General features: G+C 43.0%; 1 protein-coding gene across 2 annotated transcripts; it reads right to left on the bottom strand.

Moving 5' to 3' along the window:
* Window positions 1-583: 583 nt before the first annotated feature.
* LOC121570284 (neurotrypsin) lies at window positions 584-26715 on the bottom strand. Of its 2 annotated transcripts, none has more exons than XM_041881754.2 (14): window positions 26297-26715; window positions 20029-20071; window positions 14981-15223; window positions 7395-7533; window positions 7096-7274; window positions 5969-6116; window positions 5006-5184; window positions 4686-4827; window positions 4360-4577; window positions 4077-4218; window positions 3587-3865; window positions 3288-3410; window positions 2678-2958; window positions 584-2489 (listed from the first exon to the last, which is right to left on the bottom strand). In XM_041881754.2, exons 1-14 carry the CDS (start codon window positions 26372-26374, stop codon window positions 2170-2172), a joined length of 2514 nt encoding a protein of 837 aa, XP_041737688.1. In that variant the 5' UTR covers window positions 26375-26715; the 3' UTR covers window positions 584-2169. The 2 variants fall into 2 exon arrangements, with proteins under 2 accessions (XP_041737688.1, XP_041737694.1); XM_041881760.2 differs by having other exon boundaries at window positions 4360-4574.
* Window positions 26716-27356: the final 641 nt, after the last annotated feature.

Genomic DNA, 27356 nt, shown 5'->3' with positions numbered 1-27356 from the left:
CATATAACAGGCACAAAGCAAGTAACTTCAGATGGCTCATTGGGCCTGCTCCCTGCCAGGTTTGCCTCAAGGGATGAGAACCAGAGTGCCAGCTTAGTTTAGGAGAGTTTACTTCTGTCAGCATCAATGATTACTCTTGTGCAGGGAGTATTGCAACAGTGTGCACCAAATGTGAATGTGTAGCAATTAAGAACCATCAATCTTGGGCACATTCCCATTCAGCTATTATTACAGTTTGATCTGCAAACACAGAACTGACATACTGTAAAACAAAAATTATGCAGCACTATTTTCTGACTGTTATCTTGAAACACTATCAGAGTTAAGTACAGGAGGGGGTTTCAGGTTGCAATTAAATCTGTCAGCATAATCCTACTAAAAGCATGACATCATTTTCCATGTGCTGAAACCTCTGCAATCTGCCAATACCAAAGATGCCTTCAAGGAAAAGTAGTCTATAGGAAAATGTCATGATGAATAAGACATGCACATGGAAGATTGTGATTAGAGCTGTAATTCTGCTGGGCTGAGCAGGATGAGTGATATTGGAGCCTCCTGCCACATAATAGTAATGAAACACAAGAGTGATTCAGATATTTAATGACACTACTCAAAAACACATTATATATTCACCTTAACAATCAAGGTATTTTATACAGAGTACTTGCAGGATATGTATGAAGAGAGGCATGTACAGTAGACCTATAGCATTCTAGAGTTGAATAGAAATTCTTCACTGAAAAAGCAACGGTGGCAGGATCGAGAGTCTGAAGATTGTTTAAAGAAAATATCACAAAATAAATAGTTGTACTGTTCAGTGACAATCAAAAACATGCAGTCATGTGACTTAAAGCCCCATATTTTTTAACGTTCTGTGTAAATTGTAAAAGAACATTCCATCAAGTGTACAGGTGGTATTAGGGAGTAGTTAGTTCTGTTTCCTATTGGGATTGTAGTACTAAACCAAAGAGTCTTCTAAACAGCCAGATAGTTGGAATTTTGCATTAGTAATACCCACATGAAGCTTAGACATCTATTCAGTATGAGAGTTTCAAAATCAGAGTGGAATGTGACCAGGTGAAACCTGGTAAAACATGGAAAGAATGTTACGTCAGCACTGTATAGGCTTTGTGAGTCTGTAAGATGTGTTAATGTGTGTCAATAAACTATAAGAATGATGAGAAGATTGCATTGATCATTTGGGAATTGCACTGCAACTTGAGACAAAAACACAAAGATATGGTATAGAATTGAGATGCTGTATGAAAAATAAATTGACAGTGCACACATGCATGTAAACACATACACACACAAACACACAAACTCTCACACACGCACACACACACACGCTCGCTTGCACACACACTCGCAGACACACAAGCTAGCTCCCCCCCCCCTCTGGCTTCACATAATGCTAATAGGAAGGATGCACAAGTGCAGCTTTTAAAATAAATTGGTAGACAGATAGATACTGTGGGTGGGTAGGCAACCAAGCAGACATCAAATCATTTAAGCCTTTGTGAAAGGCCATGTCATCATTGCAACATGTACAGAGCCTCATAAAGGCCCACTCATGCCTCTCCTATGGTCTAAACCAGCGATCTGTACGCTGACCAATTTGGCCAATTGTTTCAATCAATAGTGGAGCACATTAGTATAGGTATAAGTTATAATGCATGCACAACTGGAATGTTCATGAAACAATATTAATTTAGAAGCCACATGTCTGTATGTACTGTAAATGTACAATATTGTACCTTAAAGATACTCCACCTAACGCTTCTGACTAGACTTACTCCCATTGGCACCATTAATTGGCCTTTCACAGGTGTCGCAGTGTGATAGTATGGCATGCATTCTAGTGCAATGTCATTCACCTATGCAGTCTGGCTCTCAAAATTGAACCATTGGTGCATTAAATGTTCTCATGAAAGTGGTAATTCCACACAATCAAGAATGCACAATGCCATTTACAGGCTCTCCAAGTGTATGCAAAAAAAAGTGACTTAAAAGCGCTCTGCTGGATGTGCAACTTTATGGGTGAGATCATGAGCAGATACCAGGATGTGGTAACCCTCTCTAACCGGTCACTGCTCCTTTAATCCCCCCACCACTCCCTCGACCCCAAAGTAATGATAACACTGGCTGTCCAATGGCACAGTGGCAGCGTCAGATCCTTGGAGGGTTGTTGGTGACCTGGTCAATCCAGCGCAGGAACCTGCTGACCCGCGTGTACACCCCAGGGAAGGAGGGGTCACCACAGCCATGACCCCAGGAGATTACCCCCGTCAGCACCCAGCGGCCCCCCTCTCCCTGACACACCAGGGGACCACCGCTGTCACCCTGGCAACTGTCCACGCGCCGACGGTCTGACAGGCTGCCCGCACACAGCATGCGGCTGGTGTAGCGCTCGCCGTATCGCTTCTTACACTTCCATGAGGGCAGCAGGGGAACCCAGGCCTGCAGCAGAGTACGGGAGTATTCAGAGTCTGAGAAAGAGAGAGAGAGAGAGAATGAGAATGAGAAAGTGAGGGATGAACAGAGAGATAAGAGAGAGGGAGCCAAAATAAATGGAAATGTTCTGTCATATAAAATATAATGCAATGCAGATCAAATGGCTGATTCCAATGTAAACACACAAGAAACTCTCCGTAACAGAGAGGCTCGTGTTCAGTACCTGTGATGCCCCACCCTGTGATGACACAGGCGGCTGGCCTCTTGCCCCACTTGTTGCCAGGCGCAGGGAGGCAGGCTGAGTTGGTATGAGGGTTAAAGGCCACACAGTTGCCCTCGGTGCCCTTCAGCCTAAGCAGGGCGATGTCATACTCCCAGCCCTGGCTGTGGTACTTCCTGTGGATGGTAATGCGCTCCGGGGACAGGCTGCGCTCAAAGTCATCCCTCTCCTCCGTGTGGTAGTCACCCAGTCGCAGCACGTAGCGAGATGGGTCCCTGCCAAACCTAGGAGACAGGGAGAGAAGAGAGAGAGAAAGGAGGAAAAGGAGAGGAGACAGGAAATCAAGGTCTGAGGAAGTTGAAGCCAAGCTGAAAAGAAGACTGATTATCTCCTGCCAAGAAAAACACATTTGAGCTGAAAAGATCAAGACAGTGACTCAAGAAAGTTTCACTTATCAGTGGCATGTCATTAATCTCTTATTAAGAAGATTTTATACAATTATTGACATAGACAAGCTTCTTGATAGATCATTATTGTAGGCTAAACACACGTCATTTTTATAACGTAGTCCCTGCAATTCCATCATTGGACACTAGATGTCTCTGTGTCCCACCTCTTGAAGCAGTGTGCGGCAGTCAGGACCCAGCAGGAGCTGATGAGCGTGGCTCCACACAGTGGATGGTTCCCTTTGGACTGGGACTTGAGCCACAGAGACACCTGCCATGGCCAGTCCCCCCTACCACAGCACAACCAGGGGAGGAGAGAGAACATAGAAATAGATCATGGTTGATTTGATGATGTGATAATTTGACTTGTGCATGTGTTTACATGTACAGTATCTATGCAGTGATACAAAGTAATATAACCATATGTGTGTGTGTGTGTGTGTGTGTGTGTGTGTTTACAGTGTACCTAATTGACTTGTCCCCTCCTATTATCCTCCTCCTGCGGCGCTGTGTGTTTGGCCTCATGCCGCAGGTCTGTGTTATTATCGCGCCGTCTCCCACCGGCTCGGGGACATAGTCACAGATGACCCCTGCGTCTTCGCTGTGTCTGCAGTCATGGGCATCCTCTCCCTCGGCCGGACACTCCCCCAGGGACACCTCAACCCCTGTGCACCTCACATTGTCCAGGTAGATTGGGCCCTTGCCCGCTCCAAAATATGCCATGGAGCGAGCCTTCGACACCCCACTGAGGAAGAGACACAGGGAAGGTAAATCTCAATATTCCAAAATGTCCCCATCTCCTGAATGGCAGTTAAAGGAAGAGTTGATCACTCAGAGATAGGGAAACCCCAGGTGTATAACCACATACTTGACTTTGAGGTATGAGGTATACCGCAGATGAGGGAAAGGATATATGATACAGTAACTGTGAGAAACAGAGAGAATCCATATTTTACACAAATCCCAGCTGCCTGCAGACCACTGCAGCGTTGACGTCATTCCAGCCGTCATCACACACGCTCCCCCATTGGCCGTTCAGAAACACCTCCACACGCCCCTCCTTCCGGCTCTCTCCAGCAACCAGTCGCACCAGAGGGCCTGGGGCCAGATCAGAGAACCACAATGTATTACAATAACAATATTGAATTTTAATTTTCCTTTGCCATATTCACCAGAAGAGATAGACATCTAACAGAGATATGTGGATAGGAACTCAGTGGGTCCAGTTAGTTGGCCTACCTGCGATGCGTGGCAGCCCTGGCACCTCATTGGTCTCTCCCCCCCTCTCACAGCGCACCGCTACGTCCTCGCTGTGGGAGCAGTCATGGCGCCCCCACTCGGCGTGCCCGCAGGCAAGCAGGGTGCCCTCTGAGCCTTTACACTGAACCTCATCCAGCAGGATCAGCCCTGTGCCCTCCCCGTAAAGCCCGTCTGATGCCACCGCTGCACGCCCTCTGCTGGACAGAACATGCCATTACTACAGTATCACTACACTCCTACTACAGCTACACCTAATTCCCATGTTCAGATTGTATTTGTACATTTAAGGACTCCTGGTGACCCACCTGAAGCCCAGCTGTCTACAGACCACCTGTGCGTGGTGCTCAGTCCAGTTGTCGTCACACACCGTACCCCAGTCCCCAGAGTGGTACACCTCCAGACGACCTTCCCAGGGACTGTCAGACCCCACCAGCCGCACTACACCATCTGCAACACGGTGTGTGTGTGAGACAGAGTGTATGAGACAGAGTGTATGAGACAGAGTGTATGAGACAGAGTGTATGAGACAGAGTGTATGAGACATGCATGTGTTTTGCATACAAATATGTGTATGTTCTGGGTGTTTACATACACATAGCGTTCCTGCCCTGTCCTGACTTCTGACCTGTATATGGGTTACAGGACACTCCAGCATCCTCCATGTGGTCACAGTTATGTTGTTGCCAGTTGTTGTGGGGACACTCCTCCAGGGAGAGCTCGTTGCCTGTACACTGCACCCCGTCCAGGAGGATGGGCCCAGAGCCCTGGCCAAAGTGGGCCCACGTCCATGCCTTCGGTACCCCCCTGAGTGGACACACACACAGGCATGCACAATGACCATATGAACTCACACAAGAAATACAAACACCATATATGGACAACGTATGCAATATATGGCAACCACTCAAGGGTCATCCCAATGTACACATAGAAAATGTATTCCCACCAAGTAAACAGGCCTTACACGTACTGTACAGAGAAACACATTTACACTGCACAAAAACACCAATCTCTGTTGAACACTCACATACACCAAATATAGTCAGTATAATGGAGAAATTAATTATTCATGACCAGTGGAAGATCTGAAATGAGTCCTGAGACCGATCCACTCTGTTTTTTTGTTTATCCACTCTTTGTACTGTAAGCCACTCATTTTGTGTGTGTGTGCGTGGCTACATGTGGGTGATCTGCTAAGAGCAACGATGACTTCTGAATGATCTGGATCAGCTGGCTCCTCTCCAGCAGAGCAACAACCCAAAACACTGTAGGCCATCAAATATTCATGCCTTCCGTTCATCTATATTAATATAGTTCACTCAGTGGGAATGTAGCAGTGTAAATAAGGCTATCCTAGCAGGAGTGCATCCAGCTTTGTGGAGAGCAGAGAGCCTTGGTTGGTGGGCAACTTCATGCCTGGGAACCCTTACTGTTTGCAACCACTGATAGGGCTTCACCTCTAGTTTATACCTACATAGGAACTGGGTCACATTTAGCGGAGGGAATCACATTAATAACCCATATGCTTCCTGCAAGTCAAGCACCATGCTCCAACCAACTGAGCCATCAGAACCCCAGTGCTGCTCACCCCAGTCCCAGCTGCCGACAGACCACCTCAGCATCGATGTCATCCCACTGGTCATCACAGATGGTGCCCCACCTCTCATCATGGTACACCTCCACACGACCCTCGAAGTCCTCCAGGCCACCTACCAACCTCAAGGGGGCGCCATTGCCTGAGAAATACAGCAGAAAGCAGTTACTAGGCAGAACATGTTAGCATCATGTTACAATAGAAACCACTGTTCTTCTAAGTTATCTCCTTGTCCACTTATGGTGTCCTTGATGAATGCAAATGTAAATAACCTCTTGCCCAGTGCCATGATAAATAAAGTGATCTGAACCACAGAACTGTTGGAACGCAGTGACCCCTAACCCTGGCTCAGTTTGGTTCAAAGCTCCAGCAAGTCATTTGAAACTACAGCAAGTATAAGTATGTGCGGGATGCAGGGAGAAGGAAAGAGGTGGGGATCAGTTATGCAATCTGAGTATGTGAGCAACCCTGGCAGAGAAGTTGAGGAGGTGGGGAGGTTGTTTGGGGTAGGGGGGGGCTTTATGTGTGCCCTGTGGGACCCCTCCCAACCCCCTAGCAGGGCCTCAGGGCTCTCAGATAGCTCTCTCCCTCTTAATGTTCCAGACTGAATAATTCACTGCACCACGCTAAATATATCACCAGGGCCTGCTCTTCTGGGCACCCCTCTCTGTACCCTCATTCTAACACACACGCAGAGGCACACAAACACACACACACTGCTGTTGTAGTTCCCTATGCCCCTTTGGGATGCCATGACACGAGTGCTGTAGAAGCCGCGAGAGCGTGCTGGCAGGCTCAGAGAGCTCTAAAAGCTATGTGAATGACTAGGCAGGCAACATCAGAAGAGACTGTTCTTGTTCTAGCCATGCAGTGTTTGTGTTATGGAGCTCTGACTGAGGTGGGAGAAGGACACTGGAGCTCTAAGAGAGAGGGACAACAGTCTCTCTCTATCACTGTCTTACTCAACTAAAGGGGAAGTGGCTCTCCACAACTTTAGATACCTCTACACGTGTACTAGGCCTACCAGTATAGTATGTACTACATTTATACTGTATGTGTAGCACTTGTGAGAAATGTATGCTTTATACCTATGGCTGTTTTGAAATCTCCAACACCCTCACCTTCAGGTGCAGCACACACCACCCCCGCTTCATTGCCATGGTTACAGTCACTGGTGACAAACTTCCGACTCCTGCAATCCAGCAGAGAGTTTTCATTGCCACGGCAGCCAAGGCGTTCATAGTGGAAGAGTCCAGAGCCAGGCCCGAAGTAGGAGTGCTGGAGGGCCGTGCCGATCTCACTGCAGACAGAAAGACAGGATGGGTGGAGAGAGAAAGACAGGTGGACAGTCAGGAGTGGAGGGTAGAATTTGACACACACACACAAGAAGCAGTTATACAAGTATCTCAGTAGCTCTCACCCCAGTCCAAGCTGTTTGCAGATCACACTGGCATCGCGGTCGGTCCAGTGTGTGTCACATACCGCCCCCCACTGGCCATTTAGGTATACCTCCAGACGCCCGCTCTGAGGGGAGGACCCACCTAACAACCTGGCAGCTCCTGGAGAGGAGGGAGAGGAGAGAGGGCATTAAGGTATGGAACAGCACCAGAGATTGTGAAATCATTTGAAATGACAGGTGGGACATCTCTCTCTCACACCCATCAGAAACAGACAGACCGACAAAGTGCTCCCAAGTAAACCATAAATCCAACAGGTGTGATTATCTCAGGATAATTGCATTATCCTTGGTTTGCGGGTCTTGCAACACTTACATATTCCAACCTGACAGGCACGCACCAGACAAACACACACACATTCACGCACATACAACCTAACTCTAATCGGCTACAAACCCTGAGAAAGGTTAACCGTTTGAAAGAGAAAGCTTGGGAGAATTCAAAAGAGACAGACAGATAATGCAAACATATCTCAACACGGGCATATCTACATACAAGCAAGTTGCTGACAGACCAGTACAAAGACAGACGGTTGGCTAATTCACATGGAGCAGATTTAGGGGTTCAATAATCATTGTGAGATTTAAAGAGGATATGATCTGAACGGTAATCAATTAAACATAATCATTGTATACTCAAGAAATATGAGTGGTTTTCATCTTTTGAGAGATTTTATATAATCTTTTTATGGAGTAGTTATGAGTAATTAGATTGATACAAACGATTATTGATGAGATAGGACTGTGTATATCTGTATCATGTTTTGTGTGTACTTACTATTTTTGGATTATTGATTGTAATTGAATGTTAACAAAATGTATAATTTCTCTTCCAGGAGAAAGGGGATTGCCTTATCTCATTGGAATGTTGCCCAGGGCTAGGGGGAGCAGTTTAGTGAAGTTAGGCAGTATTAGGTCGTAAAAGGGAGCTACCAAATTAATTAAGGCCTGGCTATTTTTGTTTGTTGTTTTCAATTGGGTTTTTCAAATAAAACACAACACACCTAGTATGATGTTTATAAAGAGTTGTTATTTTGATTTTAGGGGGGTTTCAACAGGTCAAAGGTGATAAGTCTTAAAGGAGCACACACAGTGAATTTTATGGAGTTTTTTTTTTTTGATTGAGTTTTGCTTATATACATGATTTCTTATGAGAAGAAATGTCATGAGGACTTAATGTACACTTGGGATAAGTAACATTTATGAAATGTTTTGAATGGTGGTAATGTTTAGTATACTATAGGATGGAACATTGCGTTGAATGATTTCAAGGACCTCTGAACACTGTTTTGACTTTCTAGTGTGAATTGATCATCCACACTGGTAATTCTAAAGACAATGAGAAGAGGACTTTAAGATAGTTTATTTTACCGAGTTGAGGGTAATTTATAAAACTGAAAATTGTGAAGAAGTTTATAATTTGGTAATAATATATGTGATTCAAACCATAAAATAACAAAAGAGAGAGAGAGCTTTCCCTGAATGGGGGATACCTGTTGCTAGTTAATTGTACTAATCTTGGGTTACTTTACGGGATAGAAGTAAGTTGAGGTATTATCAAATGTTGTCATTTTTATTTCATTTTTATTATGGTTTAATAAACAATGTTGGTGTTTTGTTTTTGAAAGCATGAATCACGTTGTGACTCATGTGTTCAGAAAAGGGGGTAGTAATGATGGTAAGAGGATTTATTGGTACATTTGCATATTGTAGTAAGAATATGAGCAGTAGTAATTATTGTGTTATGGGTTAGATTAAATGTTTTAGGTGAAAATGTATTTGTGGTATAAGGTAGAATGTAGTGGAGGCATGTCTATGGAAACTAGTGACTATAACAAGATGCAAGAATGTGCACTTCCTAATCAAGGCTTTTCCTGACTGATTGATAAGTAGACTGCGTAAAGTAGCATACTGTGTCTCAACTAACAATGTTATGCAGACTTTCTTTCAAAAAGGTGAAGGCAACTCTGCCAACATGAAAGGAGAATCTGGGCATTTTCTGCGCATGGGTGACTATGTGGCAGTGGAAGACTATAGAAGTCAGAGCTGGACAGAATCTAGAAGGAGTGGTTAGTACTAGGTGTTGCTGGCTACCTCAATGGAGGGGACATTAGAAGAGAGATGTGTGAATATATTTGTCCTACTATAGGAGTGTTAAAATAATAGTCCCGTGTAGCTCAGTTGGTAGAGCATGGCGTTTGCAACGCCAGGGTTGTGGGTTCGTTTCCCACGGGGGGCCAATATGAAAAAGAATTTATTTAAAAAAATGTATGCACTCACTAACTGTAAGTCGCTCTGTATAAGAGCGTCTACTAAATGACTAAAATGTAAATGTACAGATGGAACTGCCACTGTGGAGCATTGTTTTTGTGTTTATGCTTGTGTATCGTTGCAGCAGTGAATCTTGAATCCATATTGGTGCGATGCAAGAAGGACGCTACACAGAGCGATGTGAACAGAAATTGGGAAGTATATTAGAAATTGGTATTAAGAATAATTGTTAAAACATAATAATTTGTCATATGGTCAATGATTGTATGGATTTATTGGATTAGAAATGTAATCAATTAAAATGTTATGTTTGTCTTCTAGTGAGATAAATACAGATGGTGTCTTGATGCATGGCAGGGATAATTTGGACTAGCATGGTGTGAATCTAAATAAATAAAAGTAACAAACTTATGAACCGGCTGAAGATAAATATCAGAGGCGTTGAAGATGTTGTAAAATACCACTTCTACATGCAACTGGTCTACAACAACCAATCGAAGATATCAAGGGATTTTCTCATGTTATTATATCGAAGGAGTGGGAAAGGAGTCCACCATTGAGTGATAATGGAGAGATATATGTTCAAATGCAACATTTTTTATGTTGTGGGCATAATGGTTGGCAAATGGACAAGAAAAATGAGGTTGTGGAGTTGGTGGTGACTCGAATGAGACATTGTAGTTGTGACATTGTCATGGGCAAGTCATTTTGAAATGTGAAGATGTCTGAAGAACATAATGAAGAGAAGCCAGAAGATTTAAGTGCCGGGAGAAAAAGGGGTTGCTTAGCTGTGTTGATAATAAAATTGGATTAATCTAAATTTGCTAATTTGGGTAGTAGGTATATACACTGCTAAATTAATAGTATTAAGAATGCATTGAGATAATGATCTGTATTTATTATCAGGATGAGGAAAGTCATAATTGATTTATGGATGTTTATACTGTATGTTAATATAAGTGTACATTCTGACAGTTGTAATGGGTGATAAAGTTGAGGGTTTTAATTTTCATTGATAAGGATAAAGTGAATCAATAAGGATTGTCATTTTAAATTAGGTTGAGTTAAGTAATTTGGTTGGTTATAATTTATAAGAGGAATGAGTGATTTAAGTGAATCATTAGTATGTATTAGCATAATTATTTTCAGAATGAAGGATATTTATTGTACAATTGAGAAATGTTTTATATATATATTATGGGTTAAAAACAGTGATACATTATGGTAATGTATTAGGATACACTTATATTATTTATTTTGAGTAGACATTGTTGAATCATACTGTTTGTTAATGTGAGGATTGTGAATGAAATCATGAACATGTTGATTAATTGGGTTAACGTATTAGCCTTTTAGTCATTATATACATTTGAAGTATTGGGTGATATATATATGGATGTTTAGAGTGGTAAATATCTATGTTGATAGGCAAGTACTTAATTGGTTACTATCATGGGGTTATGATATTTTTATATGATCTGATTTTGATTGAATTCTTAAAGCATGAATAGTTTAGGGATGTAATGATTTAACAGGGAGTGAAAATAGAGTGTTATAATGTGTTTGTCATATTAGGAATAGTAGGAGGACAAAGTCGGAGTTGAACATTGTATCTTTTAACAATCATGGGTTTTTAAGCAATTGGGTCTGAGATGTTACTCATTAGACTATGTAAGTGATAATCACATAGCATTGGATGCTATTATAGTAGATAAAGAAGGAATGTACAGTGGGGAAAAAAAAGTATTTAGTCAGCCACCAATTGTGCAAGTTCTCCCACTTAAAAAGATGAGAGAGGCCTGTAATGTTCATCATCAACTATGACAGACAAATTGAGAATTTTTTTCTCCAGAAAATCACATTGTAGGATTTTTAATGAATTTATTTGCAAATTATAGTGGAAAATAAGTATTTGGTCACCTACAAACAAGCAAGATTTCTGGCTCTCACAGACCTGTAACTTCTTCTTTAAGAGGCTCCTCTGTCCTCCACTCGTTACCTGTATTAATGGCACCTGTTTGAACTTGTTATCAGTATAAAAGACACCTGTCCACAACCTCAAACAGTCACACTCCAAACTCCACTATGGCCAAGACCAAAGAGCTGTCAAAGGACACCAGAAACAAAATTGTAGACCTGCACCAGGCTGGGAAGACTGAATCTGCAATAGGTAAGCAGCTTGGTTTGAAGAAATCAACTGTGGGAGCAATTATTAGGAAATGGAAGACATACAAGACCACTGATAATCTCCCTCGATCTGGGGCTCCACGCAAGATCTCACCCCGTGGGGTCAAAATGATCACAAGAACGGTGAGCAAAAATCCCAGAACCACACGGGGGGACCTAGTGAATGACCTGCAGAGAGCTGGGACCAAAGTAACAAAGCCTACCATCAGTAACACACTACGCCGCCAGGGACTCAAATCCTGCAGTGCTTAAGCCAGTACATGTCCAGGCCCGTCTGAAGTTTGCTAGAGTGCATTTGGATGATCCAGAAGAGGATTGGGAGAATGTCATATGGTCAGATGAAACCAAAATAGAACTTTTTGAAAAAACTCAACTCGTCGTGTTTGGAGGACAAAGAATGCTGAGTTGCATCCAAAGAACACCATACCTACTGTGAAGCATGGGGGTGGAAACATCATGCTTTGGGGCTGGGTCTTTCAGCATGACAATGATCCCAAACACACCGCCCGGGCAACGAAGGAGTGGCTTCGTAAGAAGCATTTCAAGGTCCTGGAGTGGCCTAGCCAGTCTCCAGATCTCAGTTGATAGAGCATGGCGTTTGCAACGCCAGGGTTGTGGGTTCGATTCCCACGGGGGGCCAGTATAAAAAAAATATGTATTCACTAACTGTAAGTCGCTGTGGATAAGAGCGTCTGCTAAATGACTAAAATGTAAAAATGTAAATGTTAGAGTCAGTTGGAAACAGCAAGAGGCAAAGCTCTGCCCTTGTTGTATCTAACCCGGTACCGACTAATAAAACATTTGCATTAACTTTCTACAAAGTGTCTAAGTATATTCTTACATCCTTGATTACTTGATAACTGAGAAACTCATCATAACACGAATGGACAAGCAGGGTAAAGGCTGACACATGCTTCCTAGTCAAAACAGTTTGAGCATATATTATGACGCCATTTTTGACGTTTTGGTATTCGGCAGGGGGTTTTTTCAGGCTGTTCGCGCACACAAATACATTTCTTGAAGCAAGTCGAAGTTCGGTAGCCGAAGTCTATGCCCCTTCGTCTGTGATTGGTCAACAGTAGGGGTGGGAACTATGGGCGGGATTCTTCAATGAAGTGTTTGCTGTCATTCAACGAGAGAGCACAGCAGCAGCTAGGCCCTACTGTCTGCAGTGCACTACTAGTTTTCATGCAAAAATGTTCAATTGATAAGTACTGCACCAAACATCTTAGCTAGATGTAAAATTGCGCGACTAAGCAAAAACATCAAAACTAATTAAATATTTCTTGATTTTTCAGGCATTTTGATAGTTTTTTAAGCAAAGGTCTTTAGGGAATATGCGAGCGCAGACGTTCACTTCACCTAGCCGAGTTCTGCTAGGTTCGGTTTGCTCCTATGTATGTGGATGCCTTTACACTCCCAAAGGGGGGCGGGAGTCACAGAGAGAACAATATCAGCTGCCTGATGGATAGGTGGAAAACACAGGAGACGACTGACAGAGAGGCAGACATACCTTTGCCAGCGATTACAGTCTCGAGTCTTCTTGGGTATGACGCTACAAGCTTGGCACACCTGTATTTGGGGAGTTTCTCCCATTCTTCTCTGCAGATCCTCTCAAGCTCTGTCAGGTTGGATGGTGAGTGTTGCTGCACAGCTATTTTCAGATCTCTCCAGAGATGTTCAATCGGGTTCAAGTCCGGGCTCTGGCTGGGCCACTCAAGGTCATTCAGAGACTTATCCCGAAACCAACCACTCCTGCGTTGTCTTGGCTGTATGCTTAGGGTTGTTGTCCTGTTGGAAAGTGAACCTTTGCCCCAGTCTGAGGTCCTGAGCGCTCTGGAGCAGGTTTTCATCAAGGATCTCTCTGTACTTTGCTCCGTTCATCTTTCCCTCGATCCTGACTAGTCTCCCAGTCCCTGCCGCTGAAAAACATCCCCACAGCATGATGCGGCCACCACCATGCTTCACCGTAGGGATGGTATTGGCCAGGTGATGAGCGGTGCATGGTTTCCTCCAGACGTGACGCTTGGCATTCAGGCCAAAGAGTTCAATCTTGGTTTCATCAGACCAGAGAATCTTGTTTTTCATGGTCTGAGAGTCCTTTAGGTGCATTTGGGCAAACTCCAAGCGGGTTGTCATGTGCCTTTTACTGAGGAGTGGCTTCCATCTGTCCACTCTACCATAAAGGCCTGATTGGTGGAGTGCTGCAGAGATGGTTGTCCTTCTGGAAGGTTCTCCCATCTCCACAGAGGAACTCTGGAGCTCTGTCAGAGTGACCATCGGTTTCTTGGTCACCTCCCTGACCGAGGCCCTTCTCCCCCATTGCTCAGTTTGGCCGGGCGGCCATCTCTAGGAAGAGTCTTGGTGGTTCCAAACTTATTCCATTTAAGAATGATGGAGGCCACTGTGTTCTTGGGGACCTTCAATGCTGCAGATATTTTTCGGTACCCTTCCCCAGATCTGAGCCTCGACACAATCCTATCTCGGAGCTCTATGGACAATTCCTTCGACCTCATGGCTTGGTTTTTGCTTTATATAGACAGATGTGTGCCTTTCCAAATCATGTCCAATCAATTTAATTTACCACAGGTGGACTCCAATCAAGTTGTAGAAACATCTCAAGGATGATCAATGGAAACAGGATGCACCTGAGCTCAATTTCGAGTGTCATAGCAAAGGGTCTGAATACTTATGTAAATAAGGTATTTCTGTTTAGATTTTTAATACATTTGCAAATATTTCTAAAAACCTGTTTTCACTTTGTCATTATGTGGGGTATTGTCTGTAGATTGATGAGTAAATGTTTATATTTAATCAATTTTAGAATAAGGCTGTAACGTAACAAAATGTGGAACAGGTGAAGGGGTCTGAACACTTTCCAAATGCACTGTAGCTTCCCTAGACAGTCAGAGACATAGATCTCCTGCCAGAGCAACATGATCACCCCAAAACCACTGCAAAGATTCAAAGATACCTAGCAATTACTTTTTGGTGTCTTTGGAATTCATACACCACTATTAATAATCTGGTTCCAGGTAGTTACCCAGCAGTATTGATTCCCTTGAAGTAAGTATCAGTCGGTAAATCCTCACCCTGGTGGCAGTCGCAGTAGGCCCAGCCGATGGCTCCAGAGCTCTGGCGGAAGAAGCACCAGGGGTTGGACTCACGGTCAGGGTTGCGGCAGTAGCTGTGTTCGCCCAGCCCCCGGCTCGGGTACTGCAGGACGTAGTCTGGGAACTCTGTCCACTTCAGGCAGGGCGAGCCAGAATCAGTCTGAGACACAGAGCCGTTGTAGTAGCCCAGTTCAGTGAAGCCTTCTGAACAGGACAGAGGAGCTAGGGAGAGACACATTCAGATACAAGGGGTTAATCTAAGGATGAGCTTCTGTTGAAGCTTAGTTAATACAGTATAGCGATACACATTTTTGTGAGACGAAGTGATTGGGTGGATTAAAGCAGAGTTTTATAATTAAGTCACAAAAAATCAGGCAGGCGTTCACACAATTTCCTCTCCTTTGTCTCTCTCTCTTTTGGTTCCACCTCTCTCTCTCTCCTCGGAGGTAAAGGAGTGAGCCACCTGGCTGGTCAGACTGACAGCACGGTGCTGCAGTGCAGGGGCCAGAGTATTTGTGTAGGTCTGCTTTGCTGAGTCACAGAACGTGGCGGGCTACCTTCAGACAACCTGAAAACTTGTAAAGATGACCCATCACAATGAATAACAGTGGGCCAATAAACACATTCATCTGGTCCACAGATTGAGTTTTAAACAGGGGGAGGGTCTGTGGTTTAATGCAGAGGCAGACATTTAATGGCAACCAGAGCCAGAGCCAGCACTGAACTTAGTCCATAAATAACCCATGCATTTCCAAGGGATCAATGTCTGGTAATACATCATGAAAATAATGGAGACATTTGCTTGAGAATGTCAGTTAAAGCAAATCCAGATCAACTATGACATAGCCCCTTTTCAATGGGCTATGTATGCGCTTATCTGCCAAACAATCAATCTTTAGTAGAAGTAGGATAATCTTTACCTTTAGGCCCATGCTTCCTGTGATGTGTAACTGATATGGCAGTACCTCAGCCCATGGTGTGTGCGTACTGTATAGGATATGAAGGAGAGACGTGCTAACATTCCTCTAGAGCCAAGTGTTACAGTTTTTCTCAATTGCTAAAACACTAAACCCTATTGTCTGAACCAAATGCTCAGTTGCCTGAACCCACTGATTGAATCAATCACTCTTTTGGCAAAACCATAAGCACTTTTCACCTGTTTAGACACAACTTGCCGACACATTTTCATTGTGATGCACCCGTGCTGCATAATGGTGAGCACAGGTGACAAAAGTCAAACACAATTAGAGCACAGGTATCACCACTTGAACACAACAACTCAAAATTGATCACACTTGTGGCTAATGATGTGAGGGAACATATACAGTAAGCCAGTTCAGAGAGCACTGGTTTGTGAGGCCCTACAATGGATAGAATTCTGAGAGGAAGAGTTCGGTGAGAGGAGGCCGAGGTGGTCGAGGTGGTCAGCGAAGACAAAGAACAGTAATATCTGATGAAATCAGAGCTACTGTGATTGACCATGTTCTTGTCCATGGTATGAACATGAGGGAGGCTGGACAAAGGGTACAACCAAACATCAGTAGATTCACTGTGTCCACCATAATCCGAAGATTTAGAGAAGAGAACAGGTAATTACCTTTTTTGACATTATAGTACAGTATGTAAATGTTGACAGCAATTACTGTATGACATACTATATACTGTACCACAGTATACTGTAAGTGAATATATGTTTCAGTACATCACTGTACCAATGTACTGTAGTATTGTAATGGAGGGTTGGTCTAACTGTTTGTAGGCCTAGTATTCCATGTATATTTTTTGTAACTCCATGTTCTCTTTTTGTAGAATTGAAAGACTGCCACATGGGGGTGGGAGGACAGGTATGTTCTCCCCACACCAAGAGACCCTAATTGTTGATATGGTCCGTGAGAACAATGCCATTAAACTGAGCGAAATTCAGCAGAAGATCATTGAGGACCATTTACATTTTGAGGGTATCAACAGTGTCAGCCTCTCTACTGTTGATCGTGTCCTCAAACGCAACAGACTGCGCATGAAACAGCTATAGAGAGTGCCCTTTGATCGCAACTCAGACAGAGTCAAAGAGCAAAGATTCCAGTATGTACAGGTTGGCATATATCCAGACACATTCAATGTTGATTACTCTAAGTAGTGATTTACTGTAGTGGCCTAAATCACTTTTTCCGTATCACTTACAAAACTATATCTATTTCTACAGAGGGTTTTTCAACTGGATGCAATGGAAAGACCCCCATCAATACATCTACATGGATGAAGCTGGGTTTAATCTCACCAAAAGGAGAAGGAGAGGCCGTAATGTGATTGGCCATCGGGCCATTGTTGGTGTTCCTGGGCAGCGTGGTGGCAATGTCACATTATGTGCTGCCATCAGCAATCATGGGGTTGTCCACCATCATGCCAACCTGGGGCCCTACAACACTCACCAGCTCCTCATTTTCCTCAATCACATGCGAGATGCTTTGTTAGGGCAGCAGGATGAGCATCCCATCTATGTTGTTGTTTGGGACAATGTGAGTTTTCCACAGAGCCCTCCAGGTTAGAGAGTGGTACAATATGAACCAAGGTTTTATCAATCTTTGCCTTCCACCGTACTCCCCTTTCCTAAACCCCATTGAGGAATTATTCTCCTCATGGCGGTGGAAGGTATATGAACGCCAACCTTACACCAGGGTAAATCTCCTGCAAGCCATGGGACTTGCCTGTGGTGACATAGGTGTGGAGGCATGCCAAGCCTGGATACGGCATGCCAGGGTTTTTTTCCCCCGTTGCCTGGCCAGACAAAATGTGGCCTGTGATGTGGATGAAGTCCTGTGGCCTGACCCAGTACGGAGACATGATGCTGTGGCTGAGTAATGCACTTATTTGTATATTTTTGTACTTTATTTTTACATGGGCTTACTGTACACAAGTGGCAAACGCATAAGATTTCTGTTTTTGTTTTTACAAGTGCTACATGTAAATGCACAAGATTTCTGTTTTGTCTTTTTGTACAAGTGCTAAATGCACAGTTTTTTTTTGTTTTGCAACATGCATTTAGCCTACAGTGAACAATAAACATTTATTTCTCCAGCTTCATGTCCTGAGCATTGTGTTTTCTATTTTTCTACGTAGTGTTTAGTGACTGTTCAGTAGTGTTTTTTATTTTGATTGACTCGGGGCACGATTTGACAACATAGTTCAGTTTTGAGCACAGATTGAACTGTTTTGAGGTGAAAGTTTGGTTTTGCAAGAAGAGTCTGAGGTTTTGTGAATGTAGCTTGAAAATTGGGTTTTGTGTTCACAGTTAAGAGAAAAGGAGAGCAGCTTTCAAGAAATGTGTCTTAGCAATCGAGAAAAACTGTAAACCCTTAGGAGAGTGGAGGTAAGTGGAAATGGGCACTGGGGTCCAGCCAGGAAAGGAAGATATCCTCTTCACGCACCTAAACTCCTCCTCATGAACGCTCTAAACCAGTGGATTAAGGATGGCAAGTCCTTTGAGGTGTCGCTGGATAAACATTAACAGCTGTGAGTGATCCCTTGCAAATCTACACTCGCCCAGCGAGTGGCCTAACCCCTGTCTGTGTTTGTTTGAGGGACTGCTGGTCCGCATTCGCACAGGCTTAGTGACTTAAGACTGGAGAGGGTTGATGCCTGAGAGAAAATACATCTTGAAGGAGCAATACTTTGCCCAATTCCAGATTGACCCCTTGTCCCAAACCCTGGTCACTTCATGTAGATCTAAAAGGATTGGATAGGTATGAGCAATATGGTAATAGCTCCATCTTGATCTTTGATAGACTAGGTGGAATTGTTTTGAATTTTTTCTTTGAGAGAAAGAAACTCAGTATGCACGTGGGTGTCATAAAACTGTCTCACTGTCCGTCTCAGTTTAACTAAGCTCTATAGTCTCTTAACATAGCTTGCATTCTATCCCCGATGGGTGTCTATAGTTGAGCCACAAACGGAAACAACCTATAAGAGCCAGACTGGTTGAGACCTCATAACATAACAGTCACTTCACAAAGACAAGGACCAGACAGACATACAGTATCTGGTTGATGGAGAGTGGGAGTCTATCAGAGATTATGTCAGAGCTCTTAAATCAGGGCCACTCTCATTTCCATAAATGAAAGCTTAAACATGAGACAATCATGGAGGGGGGTGGGGGGCTGGTTATGTGTCTTTTGTCCGTGGATAAAGAGAGTGACAATCCCAGCAGACCTCTTCCACTGTTAAACAGAGAGAGAAAGAGAGAGAGAGAGAGAGAGAGAGAGAGAGAGAGAGAGAGAGAGAGAGAGAGAGAGAGAGAGAGAGAGAGAGAGAGAGAGAGAGAGAGAGAGAGAGAGAGAGAGAGAGAGAGAGAGAGAGAGAGAGAGAGAGAGAGAGAGAGAAAAGGAAAGAGAGAGAGAGAAAAGGAAAGAGAGAGAGAGAAAAGGAAAGAGAGAGAGCGAGAATGGAAGAGAGAGAAAGAACAAAAGAGAGAGACTGATGAGGGAGTTGATTGTTGCCTGAATTTCATCCCATCCTTCAGGGGCTCAATTAGAATCACCTTCTGATTATCAGCAGTGCTGGTGACATCAAAGGACTTGCTGATAACGTATTTAGCAGAGGAGGGAGGCTTTTTTTCAAGCTTTTTATTTGAAATTGTGAAATCTTGCTGAAACAACATCTCGCCATCTCACATCCACACCCCACATCATCCCACTAGGTTGATCATTTAGGCCTGGGATGACCAACTCGGGGGCCAGAGTGGTGTGACACTTTTTCCCCATCCCTAGCAAACACAGCTGATTAATTGAATTGCATTCTAAACTGACGATCATGATTAGTTGATTATTGGAGTCAGCTGTGTTAGCTGGGACAAAAGTGTGACACCAGTCTGGCCCCCGAGGACTGGAGTTGCCCATCCCTGATTTAGGCTATTAAATTAGTGCTGCTGAGTCATTCATCCATGTCCTTGGATGACTTGGCAGAATCACAATGATGGATGGATGAAATCAAGACCTATTAGAAATAAGAGGAAGAGGAAAAGAGGTGTCTACCTGCACTCTGCAGAGCATTTAGGTAGCCATCTTGAGAGATGACCTGCAACAACAACAAAAAAGACAACAGAATATGACGCTGCAGGCCTATTTAATTTAGACCAAGTTTTCCACATTAGGTTATGGATGCCTGTTCATAAGTAGCCTGTCAGATTGTTTGCAGCCTTCATACACAACAACTTTTTCTCTCTCTAGTATTATATTGTAGCCTACTTGTAGAAATATGGTTTTACTCTATAACCTATCTATGCTATTCTGTAGATCTGTGAAAAGCATTGTTACACTGTGTTAACCATGTTTATCCCTCTTCTCTTCTGTTTTCAATTACTTTTTTACCACTGAGGCCGGGAGCAGGTGGCATCGCTTAGAATGTCTATGCAGAAAGCAATTAAATGATTGAGGGGTTAAGTTAAAGGGTTCTACTTTATGGCACCACTATCCCCACTCAGGCCACTAAAAGCAATACTGTCATGCATGGGGAAACAGCTGCACCTTAATCAGAACTCGAATAATTGCATCTGTCAATCTAATGGAGACAGGGGCAGCTAGAAGCTAGAGTTCTCGAAAAGGATTTGTTGGGGAAAAGGACCAGATGCTGTAGTTCCTTAGCCTATTTAAAAATGAATTCACTGTTGTCAATGGGTAACACTTTATAATAACATTAATAAGACTTAATAAACTATTCATAAATAGTAGCTTATACACATTAATAAATTAGTATTTCATTATTTGTAAACATTTATAAACATGAATAAGCATTTCATCAACATTACAGTTCATAAGCATTTATAATTTGTAAGCATTTATAGCGTTTAACATTGAAAGTTATAAAGTGCAACCAGGTAACCTACAACCGTTGCATTTTACTCCATTGTGTGTGCTTTTGTTGTCACTTAAAAATGATGTAGCCTACAGTCTCGAACCATGTTTTACAAAAATGTTGCTCTCAAGGAATGTCATTGGCTATTTAAATCAATTGCTAATTTGCAAGGAAGTATGACGATATCATTGAATGCATTTGCCCCATTGTTGAACATTTTCTTGGTGGCTCACTCTTAAACACCTTAGTGCAGTGGCGGCTGGCCGATAGAGGGCGCTAGGGCGCCGCCCCCTTAAATAAAATTATTTTTTTTTAAAAATAAAAATAATAATAATAATAATAAAAACATCAGTATGTCAATATTTGTGTGTTTGAAATATGGAATGCACACAGTAATATGTGTAAGATATGATAGAAAATCATATTCGCAACCTTTCCTCTGCCTGTCAAACGCCTCGTCAGCTCTGGGCGATACAGAAAGTGCCCCGAGGAGGCGGGTCTACGTAGCAGTTAAGCCAATTGCTAATTTAAGATATGAATGTATGACATAAAATGTAGCTAATCAGCGATTTTAATTGAATCCAAGGAGGGCGATTATTTTATCGCCCCAAGCTCGCCCCTGATAAAATAAGGACCGGGCTCCAGTGGCGCCATTTTTACTAGACGACAATGGCGAACGCAAACGTTACTCCTCCAAGACCCAACCCTAACTCGGTGAAATCTCTCCTCCAAGATCCGTTTGAGAGGAGAACTTTGTCAGAGAAAGTTCGGGTGAAAGAGCTGGGCCCAGATCAACCTGACCTCTCAATCAGACAGCAGGCTAGCGAGAAAGGGAAGCAGTATATGCGCGCCTTCTCCCGTAGCTGGTACACCAGGAAGGCTTGGCTAGCTGGGTGCACTGATGCTAATGCTTTATTTTGCTTTCCGTGCTTGCTTTTTAAAACGACGGGGTCAGATTCAGCATGGACAGGTACCGGAGTGAGGGATATGAAGCACCTGTCAGAGAAGGTAAAGAAACATGAGAACACCAGGGCACACATGGACAACTCTGTAAAGCTAGCTGTATTAGGAAGGGTGAACATTGCTACGCAGCTGGATGACGGCCACAGGATTGCGGTGAGGAAACACAATGAGGAGGTGGATAAAAACAGGCACATTCTATCCAAAATTATCGATTGTGTGAAGTTCTGTGGGGCTTTTGAGTTGGCCTTGCGTGGGCACGAGGAGACTCCCCAGAGCCTCTACAACACGGTGGAACTTCCACAGTCGCGCTGTAAACACTGTGTACGAGTACAGGGATGACCTCCTAACGTGTTTCCAGACCATCAGAGACTCTGGGAACTTTGATGCCCCGACTGTCAGAGAGGCGGGGGCTTTGTGAGGATGCTCGAAGACGAGGCTTTCTGTTTTTTCCTGGCACTGTTCCACAAGATCATGCCAAATGTGGACATGCTTTTCAGCCAGCTGCAGAAGAGGAACATCGACCCTGTCTTCATTAAAGCACTTGTCCAGAGGTTCACAGAAAGCATGCTAACAATCAGGTAAATAACTATATTTACTATTGGCTGATAAAGATGCTGTTAGAAAGATGAATAGTTCACTTACAACAGTTTAAAAGCCTAAATGTGTCTGGTCATCAAAGTGAGTGATTATCATAGAGCCGTCACAATTATATTTGTTTTAGTATTTTAAAAGGAAAGAGAAGACATTTACATTACATTTTAGTCATTTAGCAGACGCTCTTATCCAGAGCGACTTACAGTTAAGAGTGCATACATTTTTTTCATACTGGCCCCCGTGGGAAACGAACCCACAACCCTGGCGTTGCAAGCGCCATGCTCTACCAACTGAGCTACACGGGACCACATTAGTTTTGGCAAGATCTGAAAAAGAAGTTGGTGGAGTGCAACCCTCAAACATTGAAGAATTACAGCAGTTTGCTGCTGAAGAATGGGCCAAATTGCCAGCAGAAAAGGTGCAGCAAGCTCATTGATGTCTACAATAAGCATATGTTGGCAGCTATCTTGGCCAAAAGCTGTCGCAACCAAGTACTAGCTCCAGGGTGCCAATAATTTAGTCCATGACATTTGTCTATATTTTCTAAATTACAATTGTAAACTTAAGTTTACAGAAATATAATTAAAGGTGTGGAGACCCATTTTTTCCCTCTCAAATTTCAACTGATTTTAGAAGAAATAGGGAATTATTTAAGAAAAGCCCAAGGGTGCCAATATATTTGGACACAACTGTATGCCTTCAGTCTAATTGGAATGTATGGCAGTAGAGTTGTTTGTATTTCTCCCTAACCAAAATGGCTGCCATTAGGATACCATTCAGGATTTTTTTTCACCTGTGTTACCACGACAATCACGCCAAATGAGCATTGCATTTGTGTGCTCCTTCAGTGTGAATGCGCAAATTTGATATGGGTCACATGTAAAACTGATACATAATTGATACAGATTTACGGTATGTTGCCTATATATTACTATATACCGGTATTGATGCACAGACCAGTTTGGGTTTTTACTTTACCTTCTATAACGGTATTTCAATGTTTGGTTTGTTAAATGTGGTAATGCCACTCCGCCATGTGTAACGTCCGTTTTTCTAGTTTACTCCGCAATTTGGGTCGTCTCTCTCCCCTCTCACCAAGTACCACCCCGTCACTCAAGGAGCGCAGTTGTTGTTACTCGACCACGAGAACAAGTGTTTGTCCAAAAGACACAATCAGACGTTGATAATAATGCAGGAAAGTACTACACAGTTTGTAATAATTATTCAGGTGTCCACCAGGTCAATTTCTAGAAGAGGCCTAGTTGTTATTGAAGATTAACTTTATTGCTAAGTGCACAGCAGAACAAAATTATGTTGCATCCCTCTCACAAATGTAATAGAAAAAGGCTTTAAAACGTAATAACATCAGTTAATTATGTACATCACAGGTTAAAAGCAGTTACTAGACATAGTTTGTGTGTATATACACACTATCTGTCTGTCTGTCTGTCTGTCTGTCTGTCTGTCTGTCTGTCTGTCTGTCTGTCTATATATATATATATATATATAAGTCACTGGTTGTGTGTTGAGGGGGAATTACAGTGAGCTAAGAAGTCTGATTGCAAGTTATCAAATTAAACTTTATTTTTTGGACCCAGGGCCTCAATTCCCTCTTTGTGTGGGGACAGCGCATCTGACGAGCAGCAACAGCCCATCAAGCGACGGAGGATGCTGGGACCAGGAGAACAACAGAGGTTGGCTATAGAGGTAAGTTGTGATGTAATTGTCAGTGTTTCCCCATATAACTTTTTTCAGGCCTGGTAGTATGTAGCCAAAACCCTGAACAATCAGCACCTTGGTAATCATATACTTGAGTTGGACATAGGCATGTGTCAGTCAGGATCACTTGCATCAAAATAGCTTAATTGCAAATTAAAGCTGATGATGTATCTTTTACAGGTATGTGATACCATCCTGAGTCATGCCAAAGAGAGGTTCTCCTTCACCCAGCACCTCATCAGCGCAACACTATTGCACGGAGAGTTGTTCCCACAACACAGTGTGAAGTTCCCCGATACAGCGCTTGAAACAACCGTGGAGGCGTACCCCATGTTGGAACAAGGCCAAGCTCAAAACCGAACTGTCCCTCATCTATGAGAACAGTGAGTTCAAGGCTTGTAGTGGTGCAGTGCCCCTGTACCAGTTCTTCATGGAGAACAACCTTCAGAGCACTTTCACAGAGACTGCCAGCCTCCTCAAGATCCTCATCACCACACCCATGACAACTGCTGAGTCAGAAAGGTGCTTCTCTACACTGAAAAGGATCAAGACCTTCCTGAGAAACAGCATGACACAGGATCGCCTGAACGCTCTGGCCATGCTCTCCATGGAGAAGAAACTTGTCAGGGACATTCCTGACTTTAATCAAAGGGTCATTGAGAGGTTTGCCACTCAGAAGGACAGACGGGCAAAATTCCTGTACAAATAAGATGACAGACACACACACACAGAGCAGCTCTGGCCGCATGTTTCTTTGTATATAGTTGACCTTAGCATAAAAAATCCAGTTATATATGGTACTCTAGAAAGTCTTAATAGTGTCTTTGCTAATATTACTGTATATATGTTGTTTTGCAGTTCTGGAGCACATTAACAATTAGTCACATTTAGTATGATCATAAAATACTGTATGCTATTCTTCCAGTCAAAGGTTTGAGTTCATCCACTTGATATCCATTTCTATATTATACATCTTTTTATACAGTGTAAGATTTCCTATAAACTTTATAATAATTTCATGTTATTGTCCACTTTCCACTCTGTTCTGACAGCATGCCTGTTGCGTTGCCTGTTTACTACCAATGGTAAAAAGTTCACTTTAAATGCAAATGAAAGGCTTGGGTTTGTGTAATATGTTTTTGTGTAAGAATGCCTCAACTTTTTAATATTGGCATTAAATAATTACTGAATGTTTCACTGAGCACTGCTGTCCTGCAGTTTGTGTTAAAATATATCGCGATGGTTACAGGAAAAAAAAAGTATGGCACAGCCCCACCGAGAATATTTTTCACCAGCCGCCACTGCCTTAGTGTGCGTGGCTTTAACGACTATAAAACGCATGATGAGATAACTCTGACGCACGACCCCCGCAAGGGATGTTGCGGTTTGACCAAAATATATCTCGTCATCTAATGACATCGCTGGCGGAGAACAAACATAATTGGGTCCTATTCAACCGAATTTATACAGTAGAGCATCGTTGTATTTACCAATTGATGTGTGCGCTTAATGTGCAGGCTTTAGCACACACAGTCAGTCTTCAGAAATGTATTTAGAAAAGCTCGTCATTTATTTCTCCAAATTGTTTTACAAAGTGATACTGTATTTACAGTATATTAGGATGGGCTACCTTATGACAACAGCAAGCCAAGTTTAATTGCTGAGGATAAGGTGATAGTCTGGCCCAATAAAACAAACTGATAAGGGTAGGCTAAAGGCTATTGCTGGTTCTTAAGTTTTCTTGGGATCAAAGTCCTTAGTGAAATGTAGCATACATATGGCACTATAAAATAATTGGAAGAAAAATAAAAGCGAAAGCTCAACAATGATCCACTGCAGCAGTAGAGCAGGCCTAATAGGATACATTCAGGTGAATATTCAGGTGAATGTGTGTGACCCAATTTGGATTGTTTAACCTCAGAATTCGGGTTTACTGGCACACGGGAAGGTACCACTCACAGCATTTATTTTGCAATTACACATAGGTGTATGTTACATAGCCAATAGACTACGCGAAGTCTATAACCTACCTACATGTTCCCAAATGAATGTAAATCGTAAGGAATTTGGTTAGGTTATATGTGAGTTACCTGCTTACCTTTCTGTTGTCAATTCATATCCCCTCGCAAACAGAAAACGAAAGTGACGATGAAAGATAAAACAGACACATACCTTTCCAGAAACTGAGACCAGAAAACACCATGCAACTGACAGAGAGAAGACTCCCTTCAAAGCGTCCTTGTCCATCATCCTGTTACATGTGTCATTGCCCGCGCCTTGAGCAGATTTCACCCATATCCAATGCAAAAAGCCAGCCTCCGAGTGTCCCAAAGCAAAAAGCCAGCCTCCGAGTGCAAGCGACACTGACCAAAGAGAGCCCGCTACTGACCGTCCAAAGGTAGGCGCGGCGGGGGACAATGAGACTTGTTTTTTTGTGTCTGGTAATATATTTTAAAATAATCGAAACTCCTACGTGACATTACACACCCTGGGGTACCAGCTGTGCTCCAAGCTTCAACTATATAAATGACTAACCCCCTAGGGAGGAAGTGTCACTGAAAGGAGACACCGGTGAGAGAAACACCGGTGAGAGAAACACGCTGCCGCCTCTCTTGCCTTCTGCTGATGTGTCGAGAATAAACACACACAGCAAGCTCAACGCGGTTTAGTTGTAGACCTATTGCACTGGCATAAAGGGGCGTTACTGCGCGCAGAGGATAGATTGGCGAGTGAGGGTTTCATGTTTTATTAAGGAAGATTTGATTGAGCTAAGTAGGCCCCTAACTTATGCCTGAATTTAATTACTAATGTTCCACCTGGATTTGTTGTGTTTGTTGTGCGCGGTCTTTTCAACCAGTCACCAAACCCCCCAAAACATAAAATTACTAATCTCCAAATTACGCTTTCAAGGCATGAACAGTTAAATAAACTCGAAGATCAATGAAATGCATATTGCCTTGCAGTAAAGAGACTTAAACACATTCTACAACATAGATCATGACACTGTGGCACCCTCATTTAGGCAAGCATATGGTGCCATACTTGGCTACTAGAGATCTCCAGATGTGCAATTGGCAATAGGCTAGTACTAGTTATTCTCCCACTTAAGTCGTTCCAGGAGTAGACTAGGCTAGGCTACTGCTCACAACCTGAGGCAACAGTGGAAACATTTTATGAGCCTTTGAAGCCATATGAACACATGTTGGCAGCAGCAGTATAGCCTAACGCACAG

This window comes from Coregonus clupeaformis, chromosome 1 (genome assembly GCF_020615455.1).
Source record: "Coregonus clupeaformis isolate EN_2021a chromosome 1, ASM2061545v1, whole genome shotgun sequence".
In the NCBI taxonomy this organism is placed as follows: domain Eukaryota; kingdom Metazoa; phylum Chordata; class Actinopteri; order Salmoniformes; family Salmonidae; genus Coregonus; species Coregonus clupeaformis.
This window is presented reverse-complemented; position numbering and strand designations above follow the sequence as displayed.

Bases quoted from the DNA above. Each gene is read 5' to 3' on its own strand.
- LOC121570284 (XM_041881754.2), bottom strand. From the start codon at position 26,374: ATGATGGACAAGGACGCTTTGAAGGGAGTCTTCTCTCTGTCAGTTGCA. The intron at 7,534-14,980 runs GTGAGGATTTAC...CCTCCTCTCCAG, and splicing joins CTACTGCGACTGCCACCAGG to GAGCTGCCAGGTTGTTAGGT. The intron at 7,275-7,394 runs GTGAGAGCTACT...TTCTGTCTGCAG, and splicing joins TGCAAACAGCTTGGACTGGG to TGAGATCGGCACGGCCCTCC.